We start from the raw sequence: 22,265 nt of genomic DNA, 5'->3' as shown, positions 1-22,265 counted from the left end.
GTATTCTTGCCTTGAGAACCCCATGAACGGTATGAAAAGGCAAAAAGATAGGACACTGAAAGAGGAACTCCCCAGGTCGGTAGGTGCCCAGTATGCTACTGGAGATCAGTGGAGAAATAACTCCAGAAAGAATGAAGGGATGGAGCCAAAGCAAAAACAACACCCAGTTGTGGGTGGGACTGGTGATGGAAGCTGTAAAGAGCAATATTGCACAGGAACCTGGAATGTCAGGTCCATGAATCAAAGCAGATTGGAAGTCGTCAAACAGGAGATGCCAAGAGTGAACGTTGACATTCTAGGAATCAGCGAACTAAGATGGACTGGAATGGGTGAATTTAACTCAGGTGACCATTGTATCTACTACTGTGGGCAGGAATCCCTTTGAAGAAATGGAGTAGCCATCATAGTCAACAAGAGTCTGAAATGCAGTACTTGGATGCACTCTCAAAAACGACAGAATGATCTCTGTTCGTTTCCAAGGCAAACCATTCAATATCACAGTAATCCAACTCTATGCCCTGACCAGTAACACTGAAGAAGCTGAAGTTGAACGGTTCTATGAAGACCTACAAGACCTTCTAGAACTAAGACCCAAAAAAGATGTCCTTTTCATTATAGGGGACTGGAATGCAAAAGTAGGAAGTCAAGAAACACCTGGAGTAACAGGCAAATTTGGCCTTGGAACGCAGAATGAAGCAGGGCAAAGGCTAATAGAGTTCTGCCAAGAGAACGCACTGGTCATAGCAGACACCCTCTTCCAACAACACAAGAGAAGACTCTACACATGGATATCACCAGATGGTCAACACTGAAATCAGATTGATTATATTCTTTGCAGCCAAAGATGGAGAAATCTATACAGTCAGCAAAAACAAGACCAGGAGCTGACTGTGGCTCAGACCATGAACTTCTTATTGCCAAATTCAGACTGAAATTGAAGAAAGTGGGTCACCTGGAGATCTTGTTAAATGATGGCTTTGGTTCAGCCGGTCTGGGATGGGCCCCAAGATACTGCATTCCTAACATGCCCGCGGGATTTGCCCCACTGCTGGTCCCTGGACCACACTAAGTAACAGAAGTCTGCCTGCCTCCAGGACTCATACTCTCAGCCATGGTGCCTTAGAACAGCTGCAGATGGCGGGAGATTTCTGAAGCTACTCGAATCTGAATCTCACCCTGGGCAGGATGTGGGAGAGCTGCCTGGACCTCAGATAGGTCGGAAGTTGTTTCACATTTTCACTTCCTCCCTTTGCCCAACAGCTCAAGCAAACCCAGAAGTGAGAGGGTTGGAGGTAGCACCTCTCCATCTATTCCCCACCCGCCCCTCCACCCCTCAGCACAACCAGACCCCATCCTGCGTCTGCTTCTGAACCAGGGGCCAGGGGTCATGTGCATTCACAGATGTCTCCACAGTTGTCAATCAGATCATTTTGTGGGGGACCTGTTGATGGGGGTGGATTGAGAAATCTAATGTGGATGATTGTTAGTGCCAAGCTGTCAGCTGTTTCCCTGGGCCATACTGAAAATGAAGGGGAACAAAATCGACCCAACGTTCTAACCTCTTAATCTGTGTGATCATTAGCTCCTGGGATGATTGGAGACCAAGCCCTTTCCCATTCAGCCCCTGCAGATGGGCCAGGTGTCACTGCTGGGAGATGCCAATAAGGCTGCAAGTCACTGTGTGAGCACTTTAATGACTGGGAAAATCCATTTCCCTTCTTGGCAGCTTTGTGATGTTGCAACTGTGCTTCTGGGTCATCGCCAGCCCTGATCTGTCTGTGCACATGCTTTATTTTACAAAGGGGAGGACGTCTCACTCGTTTCGTTGACCGCTCCTTTCTCCCTAGTTGCCGCCAAAGAACTTTCTGAGGCAGACTTTCTGTCCAGTTTTCCACTCTCCAGACAGTCTTCCAGTATTCCCATGTCTTTGTCTCATCAAACACATCCTTTCTGACTTGGCTCTGTCATTTGGGGGCTCCTTAGGCTGGGGTGGGTGTCTGTGTAGGGGCGATACCCGTGGATTCTAGTTTTCTGCAGGACAGGATTCTAGAACTCTGAGACAGAGAGAAAGAACATCTTAAGCAAAATAATAATGTCTGCCTCAAACCTGTAAATATTTTTCATTGTAAGATTTCATGTCATTGCAATTTGTTCAGGTGGACAAGAACAGCTTTTGTTTGAGAGAGAGCTGAAGAGGTGTCTTAGGATTCAGCTCCAATTGCTCTTCCTGTCTCTCCGTCACTGGAGCTTTGTTGCCTGCCTCTGCAGAGCTCGGCAAGGGAATGCTTTGTGGTCTATTGGTAGGTGTTCTTTGAATCTATAAATCATAGGCTGCTGGAAGGGAGGGGCTTCCAGAGACCATCCGGAGCTCCCTCTGTCTCTAGCATGGACATGCGTGGATGCACACACACACATGTGTGCACACACAGACACAGACACGTAGATACATAGACATACAGATGATGACTGCCTGGTGTGTATTTCCAAATCCCAGTGGGGGCAGAGGTGTTTAGTTCCCCTGTCTGTTGATTCTTACAGCCACATTTTGAGTCTGTCCCAGATTTCTCTTGCTGTAGCTCAGGCTGCCCCTGCCTCCATCAGCTGCTTCACTGTCCTGGCTCATCTTTTGGGAAACACGACCATCCCTGCGCCATTAACTTACACATCTAGGCGATGAAAAGCCATTTTCCTTGTCTGGTCTCACATGGTTCTTGTAAAATGTGGCTTGGCAAACAGGTAATGTCTCTGGCATTAAATCCTGTTTGACTGTGAGGTTCTGGCTCTCTGCTTCTATTTATGTTGTTTCTCTTGCTGGTTGGGCCCTTTCTGACTCCTGGCTGTAAAGGCCTTCTACTCTGTCAAAACCCACTCCTTCCCATCCACTCCATGGCTAATCAGCCATGCACTCCCTTTGACTTAGGAGTAGCATTGTATCATTTTTCCTTGCTTTTCATTTAACAATCTTTCATTTTCACCTTACAAACATTTATAGATATTCCTTGTAGAAAATCCAGAAAATATAGATCAATACAAAGAAAAAATGACCACTAAACCACTCACTATCTGACATAACCACTGTCAACATTTTTGTGCATATCCTTCCTGTCTTTCTCCTTTAATACTAATAATAATCCAGTGATCTTCTTGCCATATAACTTGGTGTCCTGCTTTTCCAACTAATATCATATAACAAGCATCTTTGTGTGTCTCTCTCTATATAGTGATATTTAGTTTATATCACTAAATATTTAGAAGCATAATTTTTTTTGGCTGTTTGGCTTGTGGGATCTTAGTTCCCCAATCAGGGATCAAACCCAGGCCCACTGCAGTGGAAGCAGAGTCCTTAACCACTGGACCTCTAGGGAATACCCAGGAAACACAGTTTTTTTAAATTTATTTTTAATTGAGGGATGCTTGCTTGACAATATTGGTTTCTTTGCTGCCATTCATCAACATGAATTAGCCCTAGGTGTATATGTGTCCCCTCCCTCTTGAAACCTCCCTCCCACCGCCCATCCTTTTACACCCCTTCAGGTTGTTACAGTCCCAGTTTGGGTTCCCCGTGTCACACAGCAAACTTCCATTGGCTCTCTATTTTACATATGGTAGTGTATATGCTACTCTCTCCATTCATCTCACCCTCTCCTTCCTTGGAAACATGATTTTTAACACTTGTTTCATACTTTACATCATCCCTCGCATGATTATTTTTAACTGGGAACAATACCTGTCAAGCCCACTGAACTGTCCAATCAAATTAAGGAAGTGTGCAAAGAGCTGAACAAATATGAGCAATGGTCATGAGCACTGTTAGCTTTATCTTCCCAAGCAAATAGTTTATGTATTCACAAAATACTTTATGTCTTCACAAAATTGTTGTATACTTTCCTATTCACGAGGGCTTCCCTGAGAGCTCAGTTGGTAAAGAATCTGCCTGCAATGCAGGAGACCCCGGTTCAATTCCTGGGTCAGGAAGATCTTCAGGAGAAGGGATAGACTACCCACTCCAGTATTCTTGGGTGTCCCTTGTGGCTCGGCTGATAAAGAATCCTCCTGCAATGCAGGAGACCTCAGTTAGATCTCTGGGTTGGGAAGATCCCCTAGAGAAGGGAAAGGCTACCTAGTCCAGTATTCTGGCCTGGAGAATTCCATGGACTGTATAACAGTCCATGGGGTTGCAAAGAGTTGGACACAACTGAGTGACTTTCACGTTCCTGTTCATGAAGTTTTGCCTAGTGGTGGGTAAAACAAGCTGTCTGGGTTTAATCTTTAAAAGAGAATGTGCTTATTAATAAGTTTTTATTTTTTCCTGGTAATTTCTTAGAGGCTCTGTCCTAAGGAATTTACCTGAAATATAGAGAAAGGAGTATGTACAAAGATGTCCATGAAGGTGTTATTTACAATAGCCCCAAAGTAGAAAACACTGCCATGTCCAATTGTATGGGAGGAAGGTTAAGTAACTGATGCTGAACCTACTCACCAGACTATTATATAGCTAGCTAAAATGATGTTTACAAAGGTTTTGTAATAAAATGGAAGATGTTTATGTCACCATCATGGGAAAAAGCAAAGATGAATGAAAAAGAGTGAAAAGAAAGACCACCCAATTGGAATAGTGGTTATAATGTTTAAGTGATGAGTGATTGTTTTCTTTCTCTCTACTTTTCTGCAATGAGCTTGCATAGCTTAGTTTCATGAAAAGATAGGTAGGTAGGTACATAGGTAGTTAGATAGATAGCTAGATCAACCTTGTGTTTTAAACTATTGGAAAGGATATAGGTGGAAGAAGGAAGTACGGGGCACAGAACTGAGCTCAAGTGAAAGGAGTGACCCAGAGATGTGAGAAAAGGGCATGGGGTTGCTGAGCCAAAGCTGACCTGGAACTTTTAGGAAAATGCTTTGCACCACAAAAGGTGCATTTTAGTTTAGCTTTGGAGCAGGAAGAATAGAGTAAGGATGGGCATCTCGTTTGAATATAGTAAGATAATGATAAAAAGAGAAACCAAAATTATGGGTTCCTCATTTGCTTCATCTTCTGACCAGCATGGATGGGCCAGGCTTGGTCAAGGGGATGTGAAAGCCCAGCAGGGCTTTTGAGGAACCGAGGGGTAAGAGGAGCCACAGGATACTGGCAACAACATTTTATCATAATTTATAGAAGTGGAGGAAAACAGAATTCTGTAATGTATATATTTGGGTGAAAATGACATCAGTTCAGTTCAGTTCAGTTGCTCAGTCGTGTCCAACTCTTTGTGACCCCGTGAACCGCTGTGTGCCAGGCCTCCCTGTCCATCACCAACTCCCGGAGTCTACCCAAACCCATGTCCATCAAGTCAGTGATGTCATCCAACCATCTCATCCTCTGTCGTCCCCTTCTCCTCCTGCCCTCAATCTTTCCCAAAATCAGGATCTTTTCAAATGAGTCAGCACTTTGCATCAGGTGGCCAAAGTATTGGAGTCTCAGCTTCAACATCAGTCCTTCCAATGAACACTCAGGACTGATCTCCTTTAGGATGGACTGGTTGGATCTCCTTGCAGTCCAAGGGATTCTCAAGAGTCTTCTCCAACACCACAGTTCAAAAGCATCAATTCTTCAGTGCTCAGCTTTCTTTATAGTCCCAACTCTCACATCCATACATGACCACTGGATAAACCATAGCCTTGACTAGACAGACCTTTATTGACAAAGTAATGTCTCTGCTTTTCAATATACTGTCTAGGTTGGTCATAACTTTCCTTCCAAGGAGTAAGCGTCTTTTAATTTCATGGCTGCAATCACCATCTGCAGTGATTTTGGAGCCCAGAAAAATAAAGTCAGCCACTGTTTCCACTGTTTCCCCATCTATCTGCCATGAAGTGATGAGACCAGACGCCATGATCTTAGTTTTCTGAATGTTGAGCTTTAAGCTAACTTTTTCACTCTCCTCTTTCACTTTCATCAAGAAGCTTTTTAGTTCTTCTTCACTTTCTGCCACAAAGGTAGTGTCATCTGCATGTCTGGGGTTATTGATATTTCTCCCGACAATCTTGATTCCAGCTTGTGCTTCCTCCAGCCCAGTATTTCTCATGATGTACTCTGCATATAAGTTAAATAAGCAGGGTGACAACATACAGCCTTGACGCACTCCTTTTCCTATTTGGAACCAGTCTGTTGTTCCATGTCCAGTGCTAACTGTTGCTTCCTGACCTGCATACTTGTTTCTCAAGAGGAATCTCTTTCAGAATTTTCCACAGTTTATTGTGATCCACACAGTCAAAGGCTTTGGCGTAGTCAATAAAGCAGAAATAGGTGTTTTTCTGGAACTCTCTTGGTTTGTCGATGATCCAACAGACGTTGGCAATTTGATCTCTGGTTCCTCTGCCTTTTCTAAAACCAGCTTGAACATCTGGAAATTCATGGTTCACATATTGCTGAAGCCTGGCTTGGAGAATTTTAAGCATTACTTTACTAGCGTGTGAGATGAGTGCAGTTGTGCGGTAGTTTGAGCATTCTTTGGCATTGCCTTTCTTTGGGATTGGAATGAAAACTGACCTTTTCCAGTCCTGTGGCCACTGCTGAGTTTTCCAAATTTGCTGTCATACTGAGTGCAGCACTTTCACAGCAGCATCTTTCAGGATTTGAAATAGCTCAACTGGAATTCCATCACCTCCACTAGCTTTGTTTGTAGTGATGCTTTCTAAGGCCCACTTGACTTCACATTCCAGGATGTCTGGCTCTAGGTGAGTGACCACACCATCGTGATTATCCGGGTCGTGAAGATCCTTTTTGTACAGTTCTTCTGTGTATTCTTGCCACCTCTTCTTAATATCTTCTGCTTCTGTTAGGTCCATACCATTTTTGTCCTTTATTGAGCCCATCTTTGCATGAAATATTCCCTTGGTATCTCTAATTTTCTTGAAGAGATCTCTAGTCTTCCCCATTCTATTGTTTTCCTCTATTTCTTTGCATTGATCACTGAGGAAGGCTTTCTTATTTCTCCTTGCTATTCTTTGAAAATGACATCAACATCCTGCAAAGTTCCCCAATATTTTTCAGAAAGAACATCAGGAACCTCCCTGGTGGTCCAGTGGTTAAGACTATGTTTCCGTTGCAGGGAGCATGGGTTTGATCCCTGGTCAGGGAACTAAGATCCTGCATGCCACACAGTGTGGCCAAAAGATAAAAAATAAAGTTATTGGAAAAAATTTCAGACTTTTAGAAAAGTTGCAAAAAATACTACAAAGATTCATATTTATCCTTCACCCAGATTCCTCTGAGTTCAGTTCAGTTCAATTTAGTCTCTCAGTCGTGTCCAACTCTTTGAGACCCCATGGAATGCAGCACCCCAGGCTTCCCTGTCCATCACCAACTCCTGGAGCTTGCTCACACTCTTGTCCATCGAGTCAGTGATGTCATCAACCATCTCATCCTCTGTCGTCCGCTTCTCCTCCTGCCTTCAATCTTTCCCAGCATCAGGGTCTTTTCCAATGAGTCAGTTCTTCGCATCAGGTGACCAAAGTATTGGAGCTTCAGCTTCAGCATAATGTTAGTGTTTTACCCTGCTCACTTTGTGTGTACTCTCTCTCCACACACACACACACATACACACACATACAGGTGCGCGCGCATGAAGGTTTCAGAACTATTTGGGAATAAGTTGCAAGCATAATGCCTCTTACTCCTAAATACTTAACTGTGTATCTCCAAAAGGTTCACTCTACTTTTCTCCATACCACAGTAAAACCAGAAAATTAGCATTGATACAGTACTGTCTGATTGTATCATTCACATTTTGTCAATTATCTTGACAATTGTCTTTTATAGTAGTGACGATGGTAATAATAATAGTAGCTGTTATTTCTGCTCCAGGATCACATCCAAGATCATGCACTGCATTCAGTTCACGTCACTTTAGTCTCCTTTAGCTGGAACAATTCCTCAGTCTTGTCTTTTCTTCGTGACCTTGATGTTTTTGAAGAGTAAAGGCCATTTATGTTGTAGTGGTGGTGGCGGTTTAGTCACTAAGTCATGTCCAACTCTTACAACCCCATGGACTGTAGCCTGCCAGGCTCCTTCTGTCAGTGGGATTTCCCAAGCAAGAATGCTGGAATGGATTGTCATTTCCTCCTCCAGGGTGTCTTCTCAATCCAGGAATCGAACCTGCATCTCTTGCTTGGCAGACAGATTCTTTACCACTACACCACCAGGCAGCCCTTTATGTTGTAAGTTGTCCCTCAATTTGAGTTTGTCTGATCTTTCCTCATGATTCAGATCAGGTTTGCATTTTGGGCAAGATTACCACTGAAATGGCATATTAAATGGCATGTGATATCTGTTTGTCCACATTAATAGTTTTAAAAGTTATATATTAATAACAGCTTTACTGAGTTATAATTTATACATAATAAAATCCACCATTTTAAAGTGTAAAATCCAGTGGATTTTAGAGTATTCCCAGAGTTGTACAGTCATTATCACAATCAATTTTAAAACATTTCATCACCCCCGAAAGACCCCATCCCCATTACTAATCATTCTCCATGCCCTTTTCCCCAGTCCATCTAACCATTAGTCTACTTTCTGTTGGCATGAACTTGCCTATCCTGGATATTTCATATAAATAAAATCTGTGCAGCCTTTTGTATCTGGCTTTTTCCACTCAATACAGTGTTTCCAAGGTTCATCCATGCTGGAGCAGGCATCAGCACTGCATCCCTTTTTATGGCCAAATAATATTCCATTGCATAATATCTATTTACATATTTTGTGGATTCATTCATCAGTCAAAGAGCCTCTTGATGAAGGTGAAAGAGGAGAGTGAAAAAGCTGACTTAAAACTCAGCATTCAAAAAACTAAGATCATGGCATCCAGTCCCATCAGTTCATGGCAAATAGATGAAGAAACAATGGAAACAGTGGCAGACTTTATTTTTCTGGGCTCCAAAATCACTGCAGATGGTGACTGCAGCCATGAAATTAAAAGATACTTGCTCCTTGGAAGAAAAGCTATGACCAACCTAGACAGCATATTGAAAAGCAAAGACATTACTTTGCTGACAAAGGTCTATCTAGTCAAGGCTATGGTTTTTCCAGTGGTCATGTATGGATGTGAGAGTTGGACCATAATGAAGGCTGGTGCCAAAGAATTGATGCTTTTGAACTGTGTTGTTGGAGAAGACTCTTGAGAGTCCATTGGACTGCAAGGAGATCAAACCAGTCAGTCCTAAAGGAAATCAGTCCTGAGTATTCATTGGAAGGACTGATGCTGAAGCTGAAACTCCAGTACTGGCCACCTGATGTGAAGAACTGACTCATTAGAAAAGACCCTGTTCCTGGGCAAGATTGAAGGCAGGAGGATAAGGGGACGACAGAGGATGAGATGGTTGGATGGCATCACCGACTCGATGGACGTGAGTTTGAGCAAGCTCCGGGAATTGGTGATGGGCAGGGAAGCCTGGCATGCTGCAGTCCATGGGTCGCCAAGAGTCAGACACAACTGAGTGACTAAACAACAGCATATTTTGTTGATTCGTTCATCAGTCAATGGACATTTGGGTTGTTTGCACTTCGGAGCTATTACAGATAGTGGTGCTATGCACTTTCGTGTACAACTTTCTGTGTGGACGTACGTCTTTAATTTTCTAGGGTATGTGTCAGGGTTCCCAATACCATGGCTACTTGCAGTGATTCACCAGGATGGCTCCGAGGACCTGGCACATAGTCCCACCCCTGGCTGATTTACTGCACTGAAAGGACACAAAGCAAAATCGGCAAAGAGGAAACATGCATGCGGGAAGCCCAGAAGGAAACCAGGCCCAGCTTGCAAGCGTGCTCTCTGGGTGGAGCCAAACAGAACACACTTCATTTGTCCAGCACTGAATTGGGACGACTGGTGTGAGACGCTGTTCACCAGGGAAGCTCATTAGAGACTTAATGCCCGAAGTTTTATTAGGGGCTGGTCATGGAAGAACACCCCACCTAACATGCACCAAAATTCCAGACTCCCAGAAGGAAAGCGGGTGTTCAGCATACACCACATTGTCTGTGCCGCCTGGGTGCAGTAAACCACCCTTCCCCATCAGAGAATGGTGAGAACACTCACTGAACTCAAGTTCCCAGACACCAGCCAAGGGCCAGATGTGCAAGCAGGGCCTTTCTAGGGATAGAAGTCTCAGGCCTGCTGTGTCAACTCTGCTCCCTGCAGGTCTGCAGCCAGGAGGGCAACCGCAAGGTCACATGATACTCTGTGTTTACCTTTTTATGCTAAACTGTTTTCCAAAGCAATTGCAGCCATTTTCATTTCCACCAGCAATTGATGAGGGTTCCAATTTGTTCACAGCCTGGCCAACACTTGTTATTGTCCATCTTGTTGATTACAGCCATCCTAGTGGAACTGATAGGTTTTTAAGTTGGTGAGTTGCAAGCATTTAGAACCAAAAAAGGAGGACCCATAGGGGCCAAAATGGGTTCTCTAAGAGCAGATCATACCAGTCTAACTCCTGATTTCTCTTTAAAAGAAAAAAAAAAAACCCTCTATTTTCTCTGTACTGGGACAGAGTGTTTTTTGTGTTTCGGTCCTGTCCTTTACAATATCTTTGTACACAAAATGGAGACATGGAGCTTGGACTGATTGTCTGGCAGATTCCTCCTGTGTTGACAGATGACACTCAGAGAGCAAGGCTGGAGTCAGGTGAAGGGCCCCTGCTGCTGTTCCCCTGATTCTCTGTTCAGCCCAGCCATTGAATATTTCTGTCCAAAACTTGGGGGAGATGCAGATGGCAGAGCCATCAAAGCAGGCAAAATACCCAAAACAGGCAGACACACGCACATTGAATGATAAGATCTGGTTCCAGAAAGATCCTGACAGCATGGAATGGTATGCAGAGTCCAACGACATGCAGTTATTATAGACAAATGGCAAATCCACACTCACAAAGTCTGGTCCAGATCTGGACCAGGGAGAGTTTGCACTTTGGTTTCTGTTTGTTACCAAAAACCAACCTTTACAAATGGGTGATAAAGTCTGGGCACCCTGGAAGAATGTTATGATCTGTTCCTGCAGTTTCAGGGGATTCAGAGCTCTGCCATCAGGGGAACTGTTGAAGGAGCTGGTCTGTTCCGTGGCCAGTAGGCAGCCTACAGTGGCTTGAGAGTTGGCTGCTCCTGCATGAAGATCTGTGGTGGGAGCGTATGAGCTGTCTTCCACATGGCCTGCAGGGAAAAGCAGATTTGGATTGATTAAGAACTTTGTGAAATTCCGCAGTTGAATGAGCTGCCTGGTAAGATGGTGAGCACCCCATTACTCACAGTGTTCAAAGAGAGATTACTTAGCCTTTTATTAAGGAGTTTGCACAGGGCAAGAGGTGGCCAGGTCACCTTTCAGGCCTTAGAACTGCCTAAACTGGCAGCCAGGGACCGTCCATCTCTAAAGCCAAGCCCAGGGGTTGCCCAGGGCACACAGCACCAGTTCCAGAGTTATCCTCTGGTGTCCTCACAATCCTACTTGTCCATCAGGACATTTGGGTGCCTGTGAAGCTCCTTGGGGCTTCCCTGGTCGCTCATATGGTAAAGAATCCACCTGCAGTGTGGGAGACCTAGGTTCGATCCCTGGGTTGGGAAGATCCCCTGGAGGAGGGCATGGCAACCCACTCCAGTATTCTTGCCTGGAGAATCCCCACGGACAGAGGAGCCTGCACGGGCTGCAGTCCATGTGGTCGCAAAGAATCGGACATGACTGAGCGACAAAGCGCAGCGTGTACCCAGAAGCCCCCCTTGAGACACTCGCCTTCTCCTGAGCGCTTCTGTTACTCAGAAGACACATCCCCTTTCAAATTTCCACTGAGACTTGAAAGATGAGCAGTTGGAAGTGGAGGAAGGGGACTGGGGAGCAATCGCATAATGACTGCACCCCAAACTGCGGCAAGCACAGGACAGGCCACCTGGTAGGTTAGGGTGGGTGCAGAAGAGAAGTAAAGACTGCCTGGCTGTGAGCTTTCCCGTCACCCCTGCTCGTCCAGCGCCTGGGCTGGTGACCCAAGGTGCAGACACTAGGCTGAGCTTTCAAGGGTCTGTGTGTCCTTCGGCACACGTGTGTGACCGAGCAGCTCTGATTGCCTTCCGAATCCTGTCCCAGTGACGCAGGGATTGTGTGTGTCTTCCTTCCCCTCCGTTGATGGGGAGGACTGTGAGAACGGGCCATGATCCAAACATCCCCACGTCCCTGCAGTGACAGCTCCTTTGAGAACACGTGGATACCTATGGTCCTCTTAATTACTCCTGCGCAAGTAGGCGGGGCTTGGGGCGGAGCTTGGTCCTCGCCTCGCTCCTGCTACTGCCATCTATGTTGGAACAGCCTCCTGCTGCTCCCCTACCCAGCCACCTCCCCCACGACTTAATTGAGGGCCTCCCCCCAGAATAAGAGAGCCTGAGGGAGGAGGCTGGTCTCCCTTAAGCGCTCTTACCCAGCAATTAGTTTCCCTTATTGCCAATTCAAGATAAGTAGAAAATAACAGAGGAATGGAACCAGGACCCAGAGCCGGTGCCAAGTGCTTGGCATGTGTTACCATGACATTCACATGTGTGTCTCAGGGGAAGCCACAGAGCAGGCCAAGCCCGGAGGTGGGATTTGCCGGCCTGGGAGTTGACAGGGCTGCACACCACCAGTCCTGCTGACTGTGCCTCCCTGCCCACCTTCCATCTCGGAGCCTCAGTTTCAGCATCCCTGAAGTGGAGAGATAATACTAGATTATGCTAGTATCGTGATTTCATGGAGAGCGCAGGTCATAGCCCTGGCAGGCCTGCCCTCTGGGGTCTGTGTGTTTGGGCCCCAGTGGTGAGCATGGCGGTAGCTACTGTCTAGGTGTGCCTGGAAGACATGGCTTGGCACCAGGAGTGGCAGAGCATGGAGAGTGCAGGGAGCATTGTCCAGAAAGACAGAGCTGAAGCTGGAAGGTGGGCCGGGAGACCGAAGGGAAAAAGCAGAAGGGTGCCAGACAGTGTCTGGAAGTGAGCTGAGAAGTAGACATAAACACACACAGTAGACCAGTGGTTCTCAGGTGTGACCCATGGACTGGGGGGAGTCTCTTAGCCAAAAACCTCAGGTCCCACCCGAGACCTGCTGGATCAGAAACTCAAGGATGGGGCCCAACAGCCTGTTTTAACAAGCTCCCCAGGTGACGCGGATGCAGTCCAAGTCTGAGAACTAATAAGGTGGATGCGAGGAGGGGTGGATGGATAAGGCTTGGAGAAGCCAATTGGTATTTTACAGGCTGAGCAGGAAGGAGGACTTGTGTTTATTGATCACTTGCTGTGTCAGGTCGAAAACTGGGCATTTCCAGCTACTTGCTTTCATTTAAACCTTTCAGGATTGTGGCAGAGCAGGCCTTGTTATTCCCATCTCAGAGATGAGGCAGCTGAGGCTTAGAGACTTTCAGTCGCTTGCCAAAATCAAAGAGATAGTGGCAGAGAGAGAATTAGAAGCCAGGCCTCCCTGGCCCGGAAGCCTGAGTTCTTCCACTAGCCCAGGCTGCCTCCCACCTCCCTGTCCCTCAGGAGTGCCTCCACTGCCCGGCCTGGCCCCTTCCTCAACCCTGTGGTCACCCCAGAGCCCTGCTCAGCTGTCCCCCTCCTTCAGCCTGCCGTCAAAAGCGAAAGGCAGACCCGGGGAGGGGTGGGATAGCAGGGCTGGGGACAGACTGTCACCTTGCGTCCCTCCAGCCTCCAGTGCTAAGCTCAGTTAGGGGACAAGGTTGCTTCTGTGATGCTCCCAAGGGGCTGACATAAGTCACCTAACGATGGTGTTCATGGTGAAGAACCCGCCTGCCAATGCAGGAGATGTAGGAGATGCAGATTGGAGCCCTGGGTCAGGAAGATCTCCTGGAGGAAGGCATGGCAACCCACTCCAGCATTCTTGCCTGGAAAATCCCATGGGCAGAGGAGCCTGGCGGGCTACAGTTCACAGGGTCGCAGAGAGTCGGTCATGACTGAAGTGACTTAGCACAGTAAGAACTTACGCACGCACTGGGAGACAGAGCTGACAGACACTCGTTGCCAAGACCTGTGCAGGGTGCTTTGGGGAAACTGAGGCAAACAAAGTATAGTGTAATGGCTTTCAAGAGTTCATGGTCCAGAGCCAGTGAAGCGAAAACTAACAGTGACCCGCTGGGGTGCTCGGAGGCCTGGGACAGCCAAGCCAAGTGTTGGAGGAGTTCAAGGAGACTCCTGCAGTGACTTCAGGGAACAGACTTAAGACTTCAGGCCGGAGGGCATGCGCTCAGGTCCTGGCATTCTCACTGACTCACTGGGTAACCCCAGGCAGGTTACCTCCTGTCTTGACCTGTCTCCTTATCTACAAAACGGGAGTTAATTCCTCCCACAGGGGATGGTTCTATTAGATTCTAACAGACATCCCCCTGGGAGTTTCATTTCCTTCCCTTCAAAGGGTCACTTTAAGTCCAAGAAGGCTTCACGGAGGAGGTGTCTTTCCATGGTGGCACTCACATCCGGTTGGCCAGAAGGTACTTAGTATCGTTTGTGTCATCTCTGCGGAGTCTGTGGGTAGACGCAGGATGCGTGGGGTGGTCTGAGGAGAATGGTCTTCCAGGTGTGACTATGAAAATGGCGGTGAGAGGAAGTTGTCTTCCTCAGTGTGGAAGATTGTTTTCGCCGTGTGGTTTCAGATCCCGCTGCAGGAGGCGAGGCCGTGCGGCCAGCCCGTGCCGCCGCGACTCTCCACGCTCAGCCTCTGCTTCTGCTCTTCTTACAGATGATGCGGTTCGCCTGGCAGAGCTACAAGCGCTACGCGATGGGGAAAAACGAGCTCCGGCCCCTCACGAGAGATGGCTACGAGGGCAACATGTTCGGTGAGCTGACCTCGGGAGAACCCCTGCCCCCGGGGGCCGAGCAGTAGCCCTGCTCGGGGACAGTTTTATTGTTGGCTTTTTTTGCCTCCTGAGTGGTGTCCCTCTTTCTCTAGACCTGGAGGCTCCTAAGTGTGAGTTCCCTTTGGGGTTGTCTAGGTTGCTGAGCCTTCTAGGTTTGAGGGAAACCCACATGCTTCTCCCTCACCTCACACTCTTCTTTCTATGCACCTGTTGTTAATTTTCAGAGCAGACAGACTTGGAAATGTGAGTGGGGACAGTGAGTGATAGACACGTGTTTCCATAGAGAAGGCAGGCAGAACTGAAGGACACAGGATGGGGTTTAAATCCGCTCCTTCAAGGGGCTGTAAAATGATCTGGGATGTTTGCCTAGAGAAACCAGACATGCCTCTGATAAACTGGGCACGCACACTGCTTTGGGGGTCTTGGGGGCATGTCTGTCGCCGGCTGGCTTGGTGAACACACAGTCACATTAGGGAGCCCTACGGGTGCTGCTGCGTGTTGGCAGCTTGACTTTGACCTGCAGCCTCACTGCCCGACCTCTCTGCCCTTTGCTGCCACAAGATCCTCCTCACCCAGAGCCTCGAAAGCCCCTCTCAGCTGGAGAGTCTGCAGAGTGCCTCATTGCCGGCACGGCTTCAGGTTCCAAATGTAATTCCTGGACAAACTGCCAGCTCCCTTATCTGCAGGCCTTTCACGTGAGAAGATACTGGAGGCACCGGGTTTCCTTCTTCCCTGAGAGACAGGAGCTATTTGGGCAGAGCAGGGCTGGAGACAGAGACTCCTCACCTGTATTTCCCACTCCTCAGAAGCACAGACTCCTGACACCGAGAACCAAAGACCTAAGTCAGATGAAATTCTCCAGAAAAATTCCAGAAGCAGGTTTACAAAGAAAAGCCTCCCATGCGTATTTGTGTTATGTGAGAAGAGACTCAAGCAGGATCTACGCCAGGCAGCATCCTGACCCTTCAGGCTGTTCAGACAGTTCACGTCCCTTGAGTAGGAGGGTGTGATTTGGGTGAATCTTGCTTTTTTCCCCTAATTATGATAGGTATGTAGGGGATAAGAGAAAGTATGAAAAGTGTAACGCTGGCAAAAAATAACTCATTCTGCCACATAGCTGCAGCCTCTGTGGACATCCTGGCTTTGTTGTTGTTCAGTTGCTCAGTCGTGTCCGACTCTTTGTGACCCCATGGACTGCAGCACGCCAGGCCTCCCTGTCCATCACCAGCTCCCAGAGCTTGCACAAACTGATGTCCATCAAGTCAGTGATGCCATCCAACCACCTCATCCTCTGTCATCCCCTTCTCCTCCTGCCTTCAGTCTTTCCCAGCATCAGGGTCTTTTCTAATGAGTCAGCTCTTCACATCAGGTGGCCAAAGTATTGGAGCTTCACCTTCAGCATAAGTCCTTCCAATGAATATTCAGGATTGAATTCCTTTAGGATTGACTGGTTTGATCTCCTTGTAGTCCAAGGGACTCTCAAGAGTCTTCTCCAACACCGCAGTTCAAAAGCATCAATTCTTTGGCACTCAGCCTTCTTTATGGTCCAACTCTCACATCCATTCATGACTCCTGGAAAAACCATAGCTTTGACTAAACGGACCTTTGTCAGCAAAGTAATGTCTCTGCTTTTTAACATGCTGTGGCTTCTTTCCTTTCAGTCTTTTCTTCAGTATTCTCTTCCCTCTTCCCGATATAATATTATGTTCCTTCTTTTTTTAACTTAATGCTACCTCATGTGTTTCCTTAACTCATGTAAAGTTTTTCATAAAGAATATTTTTAACAGGGAGACTTCTCTGGTGGTCCAGCAGTTAAGACTCTGCCGTGGCAGGGGGCACAGGTTTGATCTCTGGTCAGGCAACTAAGACATCCTGCATGCCATGTGGTATGGCCAAAAAGAAAAAAGAATATTTTTATTAAATACAATTATTGCTTTGACGTGCCATAATTCATTTAACCATTCCACTGATGTTGGACAAATGTTCTTTCCAATTTTTCACCAGTAGAAATAGCGCATTGTTACCATCTTTGTGCACAAAATGTTGTCTTAGGACAGGTTTGGAGAGAGGACTCCTGAGTTGGAGAGAGGACTTCTGAGTTGGAAGGAGGAAGGCAGATGTTTCTTTAACCCTAAATATGAAATGTGTGGATTCCAGTTTTGGAGGCTCACTGCCTTCCCTGCCCAGATCATGGACCTTCCCCAATACCCACATCAGCCCTGGGGAAAGATGGCCAGTGTGGCTCTCATCAGAGTTGTTAGAGCTTTGGTTACTAGTGTCATCGAGGGAGGTAATCCTTTCCTCTCTGCACGGGGTGCAAATATTCAGGAAATTGGTGGAGGTGGACGGGAGGCTATTGATTTCTGAAACTGCAGAGCGTGGGCTTAGCTACTGCTGTGACCACTCATGGGGACAGAGGGGGCACCCACTGGGGACCATACTGGGAGGAACTGGGCTGAACCAAGTCCCATTTTATGAAATCCCTCAGGGCCTGTGATGTACATCTCAACCCTCCAACCCCTTTCCCATCACGGAGCCTGAGGGAGAAAGGGCAGCCTGGAACGATGCAAAGAAACCTGGATCTTGAACCAGGAGACCTGGGTGCAAGTCCTCACTCTGCCCTGAGCTATCTGTGTGTCCAAGTCCAAGTCACTTGACCTCTCTGGGCTCCTGTTCATTCATCTTTCACACTCGAGTTGCTATGAGAGGGTGCAGGAACACCCTGAACAAAGGGCCAGGTATATAGGAGTGATTTAAGATCTCCACTGTAATACATGTGGTTGGCAGTTGCCCAGGTGAGCCCACGGGGGTGCTGAGGCCCCCTGTCTCCCATGAGCAGCCTTGGCAAGGCCCTGGGCGCCCCCGTCACCCCATGCCCGCAGCAATCCTGGCGTGAAGCGAGGCCTGCCTTCTGCAGCCAGCAGTTGAGCTGCATTGGGCGGCTGTCTCCTGGGAAAAGAGGACATGCAAGGCCCCAGGCACTGGGCAAGGAGAAACTAGCCTTGGTTTCTTGTCCTTTCACTCAGCAGCTGCTTGTTTAACGCCACGTCTGGCGCTAACTGCTGGGGACAGAGGGGTAAATGGTACAACTCTGCCAAGAGGTACACTGGGGCCCCTTTGGGGTCATCTAGGTGCTCTCAGAATGAGGGACAACTAGAGGGGATCAACAGTCCTTCTCTGGCTTGTGGTTCTGGGCCCCTGGAGCCCAGCAAGTTCAGACTGACTTCACTACTTCCTATCTGAGTCACCCTGGGCAAGGCGTTTCTCCCTGAGCCTGAGTTTTCTGTAAAGTGGAACTAATGAAAACATTATCCCAGGGGCTTCCCCGGTGGTCCAGTGGTTAAGAATCTTCCTGCCAATGTAGGGGACATGGGTTCGATCCCTGGTCTGAGAAAATCCCACACGCCACGGAGCAACTAAGCCCACATGCCTACTGAGGCCACACTGTAGAGCCCGTGAGCCCCAGCTACTGAAGCCCACACACCTAAGCCTGTGTGCAGCAACGAAGACCCAGCACAACCCCCCGCCAAAAAAGTAAATAAATACATCTTTAAAAAAAAAAAACAAAAGGAAAACATTACCGCAGCCCAGCCCAGGGCTTCCCGACAGAACTGTCTTAATAGGTGGTAGTTATGCTTATCATTGCCGCGAATGGATCTGATGGTACAGAGGCTTATGGGAACACCCCCGGAGGAGGAGGGTTTCGGGGCATTTGAGGAGCCTGGAGGAGGTTCTAGTTTGGGTTGAACCCGCGAGGGACTTGGAAGCCAGACTATTCTAGAAGGTGGGAGATGAACTGGCCTGAATTAAGCTGCTTGTCACACCACTGCTGCTTTTGCTGGGCTCATACGGGCTTATGGGTGGCATCGTTCCTGGGCTCTGGCAGCCTCTGTCATCAGTCACCTCACTGGAAGCTGAGCCCTGCAGGGCATGGTCAGCTGTTGGCCGTCCCCACCCTGCTCTGCCCAGCTGGGTGGATGTTCGGGGTCCCTGAGCTGCATGCTGGTGCGTATTGGTCTGGCGTGGGCTCTGACATCCTCCTCCCCAGGCCTGCAGGACCAGGAGAGTTGCATACGGGGAGGAGTGACGGGTTCACGCCAGTGCCTGGCTCTGCAGGATTTACAGGGACTGCAGCCAGGACATCGGACGTGAAGCCTGGGCTCCATACGGGGTGGTTCACCTAACTGAATCTCTCCTCCCTGCCGCCCGTGTGTCCCTTCCTGAATCTGTTCTCACTTGGAGAGTCAGACCTCTGGGTGAGGCACCTCTCAAGCTAGCTTTTGTGTTCTGAACAATTGAGTGTTAAAGTGGCTTTCAATTCACCACAGTCCTGCTCTGCAGATTCTGCCAGAAAACGCCCTCAAGACCGCTAGCTGCCAGCAGGGAGGACATGGCCTGTTCCTCACGGGCACAACCGACACGCAGTGGCAATGCTCATCACTGTGAAGTCACAGAGGTGAGCCCGCCACTTGAAGAACATATTTGAGGAGGGGAGTGTAGAGGAGCCTGCCATAAAGCCGCTGCTGGGGATGCTATAAAGTATAGCAGCTCGCTCAGTACTCAGAGGCCCAGCCTCCTTACCTGTAAAAGGGGCTGCTGCTAGAACCTGGGGCAATATTAAAGAAGTCAGCTGAAGAGCACGGACTCTAACCAGACAGCTTGGGCTTGCTTGCTACCCTGCCACTTCTCAGCTGTGTGACCTTAGGCGAGTTTCTTAACCTTTCTGGGCCTCAGTTTCCAGCTATGAAGTGGGGACAGTCATGTCGACTCACAGGATTGTTTTGAGAACTGAATGAGTTAATACATGAGAAGTGCTTGTATCCACAGCTGGGACATAGGAAGCATCCTTCAGTTCAGCCACTATGAGGATGATGTAAGACCCGTAGGACAGTGTGCGCTTCTCCCACTTTGACTGGGCTGTGACCAAGTGTCTTGGGCTCAGGGACCCACATGAGGACTCCAAGGCTTTCCCAGCCCTGACCCCTCTTGCACTGTTCCCTGCAGCCCTCAAGTGCTCATGGCAGATCATGAGTGGGCAGGCCACTGGTAGGCAGTGTACCTCTCACCCTTTCATTTAAACAGCTTACAGTGAAATTTTTAACAGGGAAAAGTCAAGGGAAGGTTAGGGTTCAAGGCTGTGGAATAAATTGGCCTCCTGCTAGCAGAAGGGCTTCCAAGAGAGAAATGAGACCTCGCACTCAGTGCCAGCTGCCAGCCTTGAAGCACTTAGCATTAATCCTCCCAAGAAGAGCCATCGTAAAACCTTCATTCTCCCTCAGCAGTGGGGGAAATCAGTACTGGATACAGAGTCTGGGGAGGTCCCCACCAGAGAGGCCTTTTGATGACAAGTCCAACACCTTCATCTCAGACATGGGGAAACCAAGCCCTGAGCAGGGAAGGCACTTGCCCAGGGTGACACAGCATGCTAATTGTAGGCCTGGAATTTGAACTCTGGAGGCCGAAGTCCCAGCCCTGTGCTCTTTGCCCCACCCACTCTGAGATTAGCCCAATTGACAAAGCAAGGCCTGTGGTTCTGGGCAGATCACCACCAGGAGCTGGACTTTCTCACAACTCTAGCAAGAGTAAATTGTCTTTTAGGAGGTGTATGATTTAGGGGCCAAGAGCCCACCTGCTTCCTGTACATATATTACACCTGGCACCGTAGCTGCTTTCTCTCATGTCCTCCTCACAGCTCTGCTATGATATGAATTATCCACTTATCCCCATTTCACAGATGAGGAAACTGAGGCCTGAAAAGTTTTAGGACTTGCTTAGTCATACAGTAATCAAGCAGAGACTTGATCACAGCTCCATCAGATTCCAAAGCCCAGTCCACAAACCAGCAACACTGCCCTGTCTCCCAGTGACCACATGAGCATCTGTAGAGAAGGGAGCAGAGCCAGGGGATGGTCTCCGGGTGGGTGGTATTGCTTCTTCTGCTCCACTGCCCTCAGGGAAGCTCAGAAAGACCTGTATTTCAGGTCAGGGTCTGCAGCCACCCATCCGAAGGCATCATGACTTATTAGACATCAGTTGACCATACAGGGCCTAGGAAAAACATTAAGATTTCCCTCTTTTCTGCCACCATAGGCAAATATTTTATCTCTGCCCAACAGTCTAAAAACACCTACTTGCAAAACACACCATTGGCTGTCAGCATGATGGATTTGATGAACCATAGATTTGAGAACCATGCCAGCCTGAGTTTGAATCCCAGATCTGCCACTTACTAGTCATGTGACCTTGGGCCAGATTCTTAAACTCTCTGCACCTCAGTTTCTCCGTCTGTACCATGAGGATAATACCTACTTCACCTAGCAGTGGCGAGGATTAGGTAAAAGTTGATGTGTGGAAAACCTGCCCATATGCTTAAATATACTTGCCCATATGCACCATTAACAGTAAGCTACTGCTGTTATTATTGTGTCTATTGTAAAGTAATCGTGAGAATAATTACATCCCAAGGATAACAGCAGTGCGTGGCACACAGTAGGCTCTCGATAAATATTGTCGAATGAATGAATTGCCCCCTGCAGTCTCTGCCTGCCCTGTTTTCCCTGAAGCCGTTCTTCCTGGCCCTGCTGTGCTCGCATCTTCTGCAGCTGCCTTGACCTCCCCCATCACAAAGTGCATTAGGAGTCAGCAGGCTGACCCTGAAAGAGCAGCAGTCCTGCTTAGTCAGCGGCTCTGATCTCGGGCATCTTCCCTTTGGAGGATAGAGGTGCTTGTGTGGCCAGAATCTCTGAGCCGGCACCGGGTGACCGTGAGAGCCCCGGATTGGATTTTGCCTCTACCTGCTGAATCCCTGATAGAACTGCCCAACCAGATCCCCATTTCGAGGGATGATTTATGGCCTTGGGTGAGTCAAGAGCTAAAATGAACACAGCACGATTTTCAGATCACAGCCCGGGAATGTTTGGCCTTGGCAGAGAGGGGGGGAAAAATCATCTTTGCCTTGTAAATGGAGCAAATATGATGTTGAAGAGGGAATCAACCCAGGCCCCAAGATGTCATTTTTACAGTAGTGCTGTGGCGTGTGACTTAGCAGTGCCTTCCACAAAAGGTTCACAGGCTTTCACACACACACACACACACACACACACACACACACACACACTGCAGCATGGCTGCCAGGGGAACTGTTTGGGGAAATCAGTCATTTCCCCATTTTCCACGGATCTCCACGTTGTTTCCATGGGTCTCTGAGTCTGTTTCTGGGTGGCAGCAGTTTTGACTTTGGAGATGTGCCCAGGCTCAAATCCCTGGTTCAGGTTTACTTGCTGATTTAAACTGGACAAGAGAGAGTTCTCTGAACCTCAGTTTACTCACCTGTAAAAGGGGGCCAGCAGGCCTTGGTCCCCCCAGTACAGAGCCTGCACTTAGCAACTCCTCATGAAACAGTA

At 48.0% G+C, this 22,265-nt stretch overlaps 1 protein-coding gene across 1 annotated transcript in view; it reads left to right on the top strand.

The window, feature by feature from the left end:
• The window catches only part of MAN1C1 (mannosidase alpha class 1C member 1), a 149,203-nt gene that overhangs the window by 47,176 nt on the left and 79,762 nt on the right, over positions 1–22,265 (top strand). The window contains exon 2 of the mRNA XM_052658300.1: positions 14,745–14,841. Within this exon, the coding sequence (XP_052514260.1) occupies positions 14,745–14,841 (97 nt within the window). The remainder of the gene's footprint in view (positions 1–14,744; positions 14,842–22,265) is intronic.

This window comes from Budorcas taxicolor, chromosome 2 (genome assembly GCF_023091745.1).
Source record: "Budorcas taxicolor isolate Tak-1 chromosome 2, Takin1.1, whole genome shotgun sequence".
NCBI lineage: Eukaryota > Metazoa > Chordata > Mammalia > Artiodactyla > Bovidae > Budorcas > Budorcas taxicolor.
Note: the sequence above shows the minus strand (reverse complement) of the source record. Positions and strands in the feature narration are given on the sequence as shown.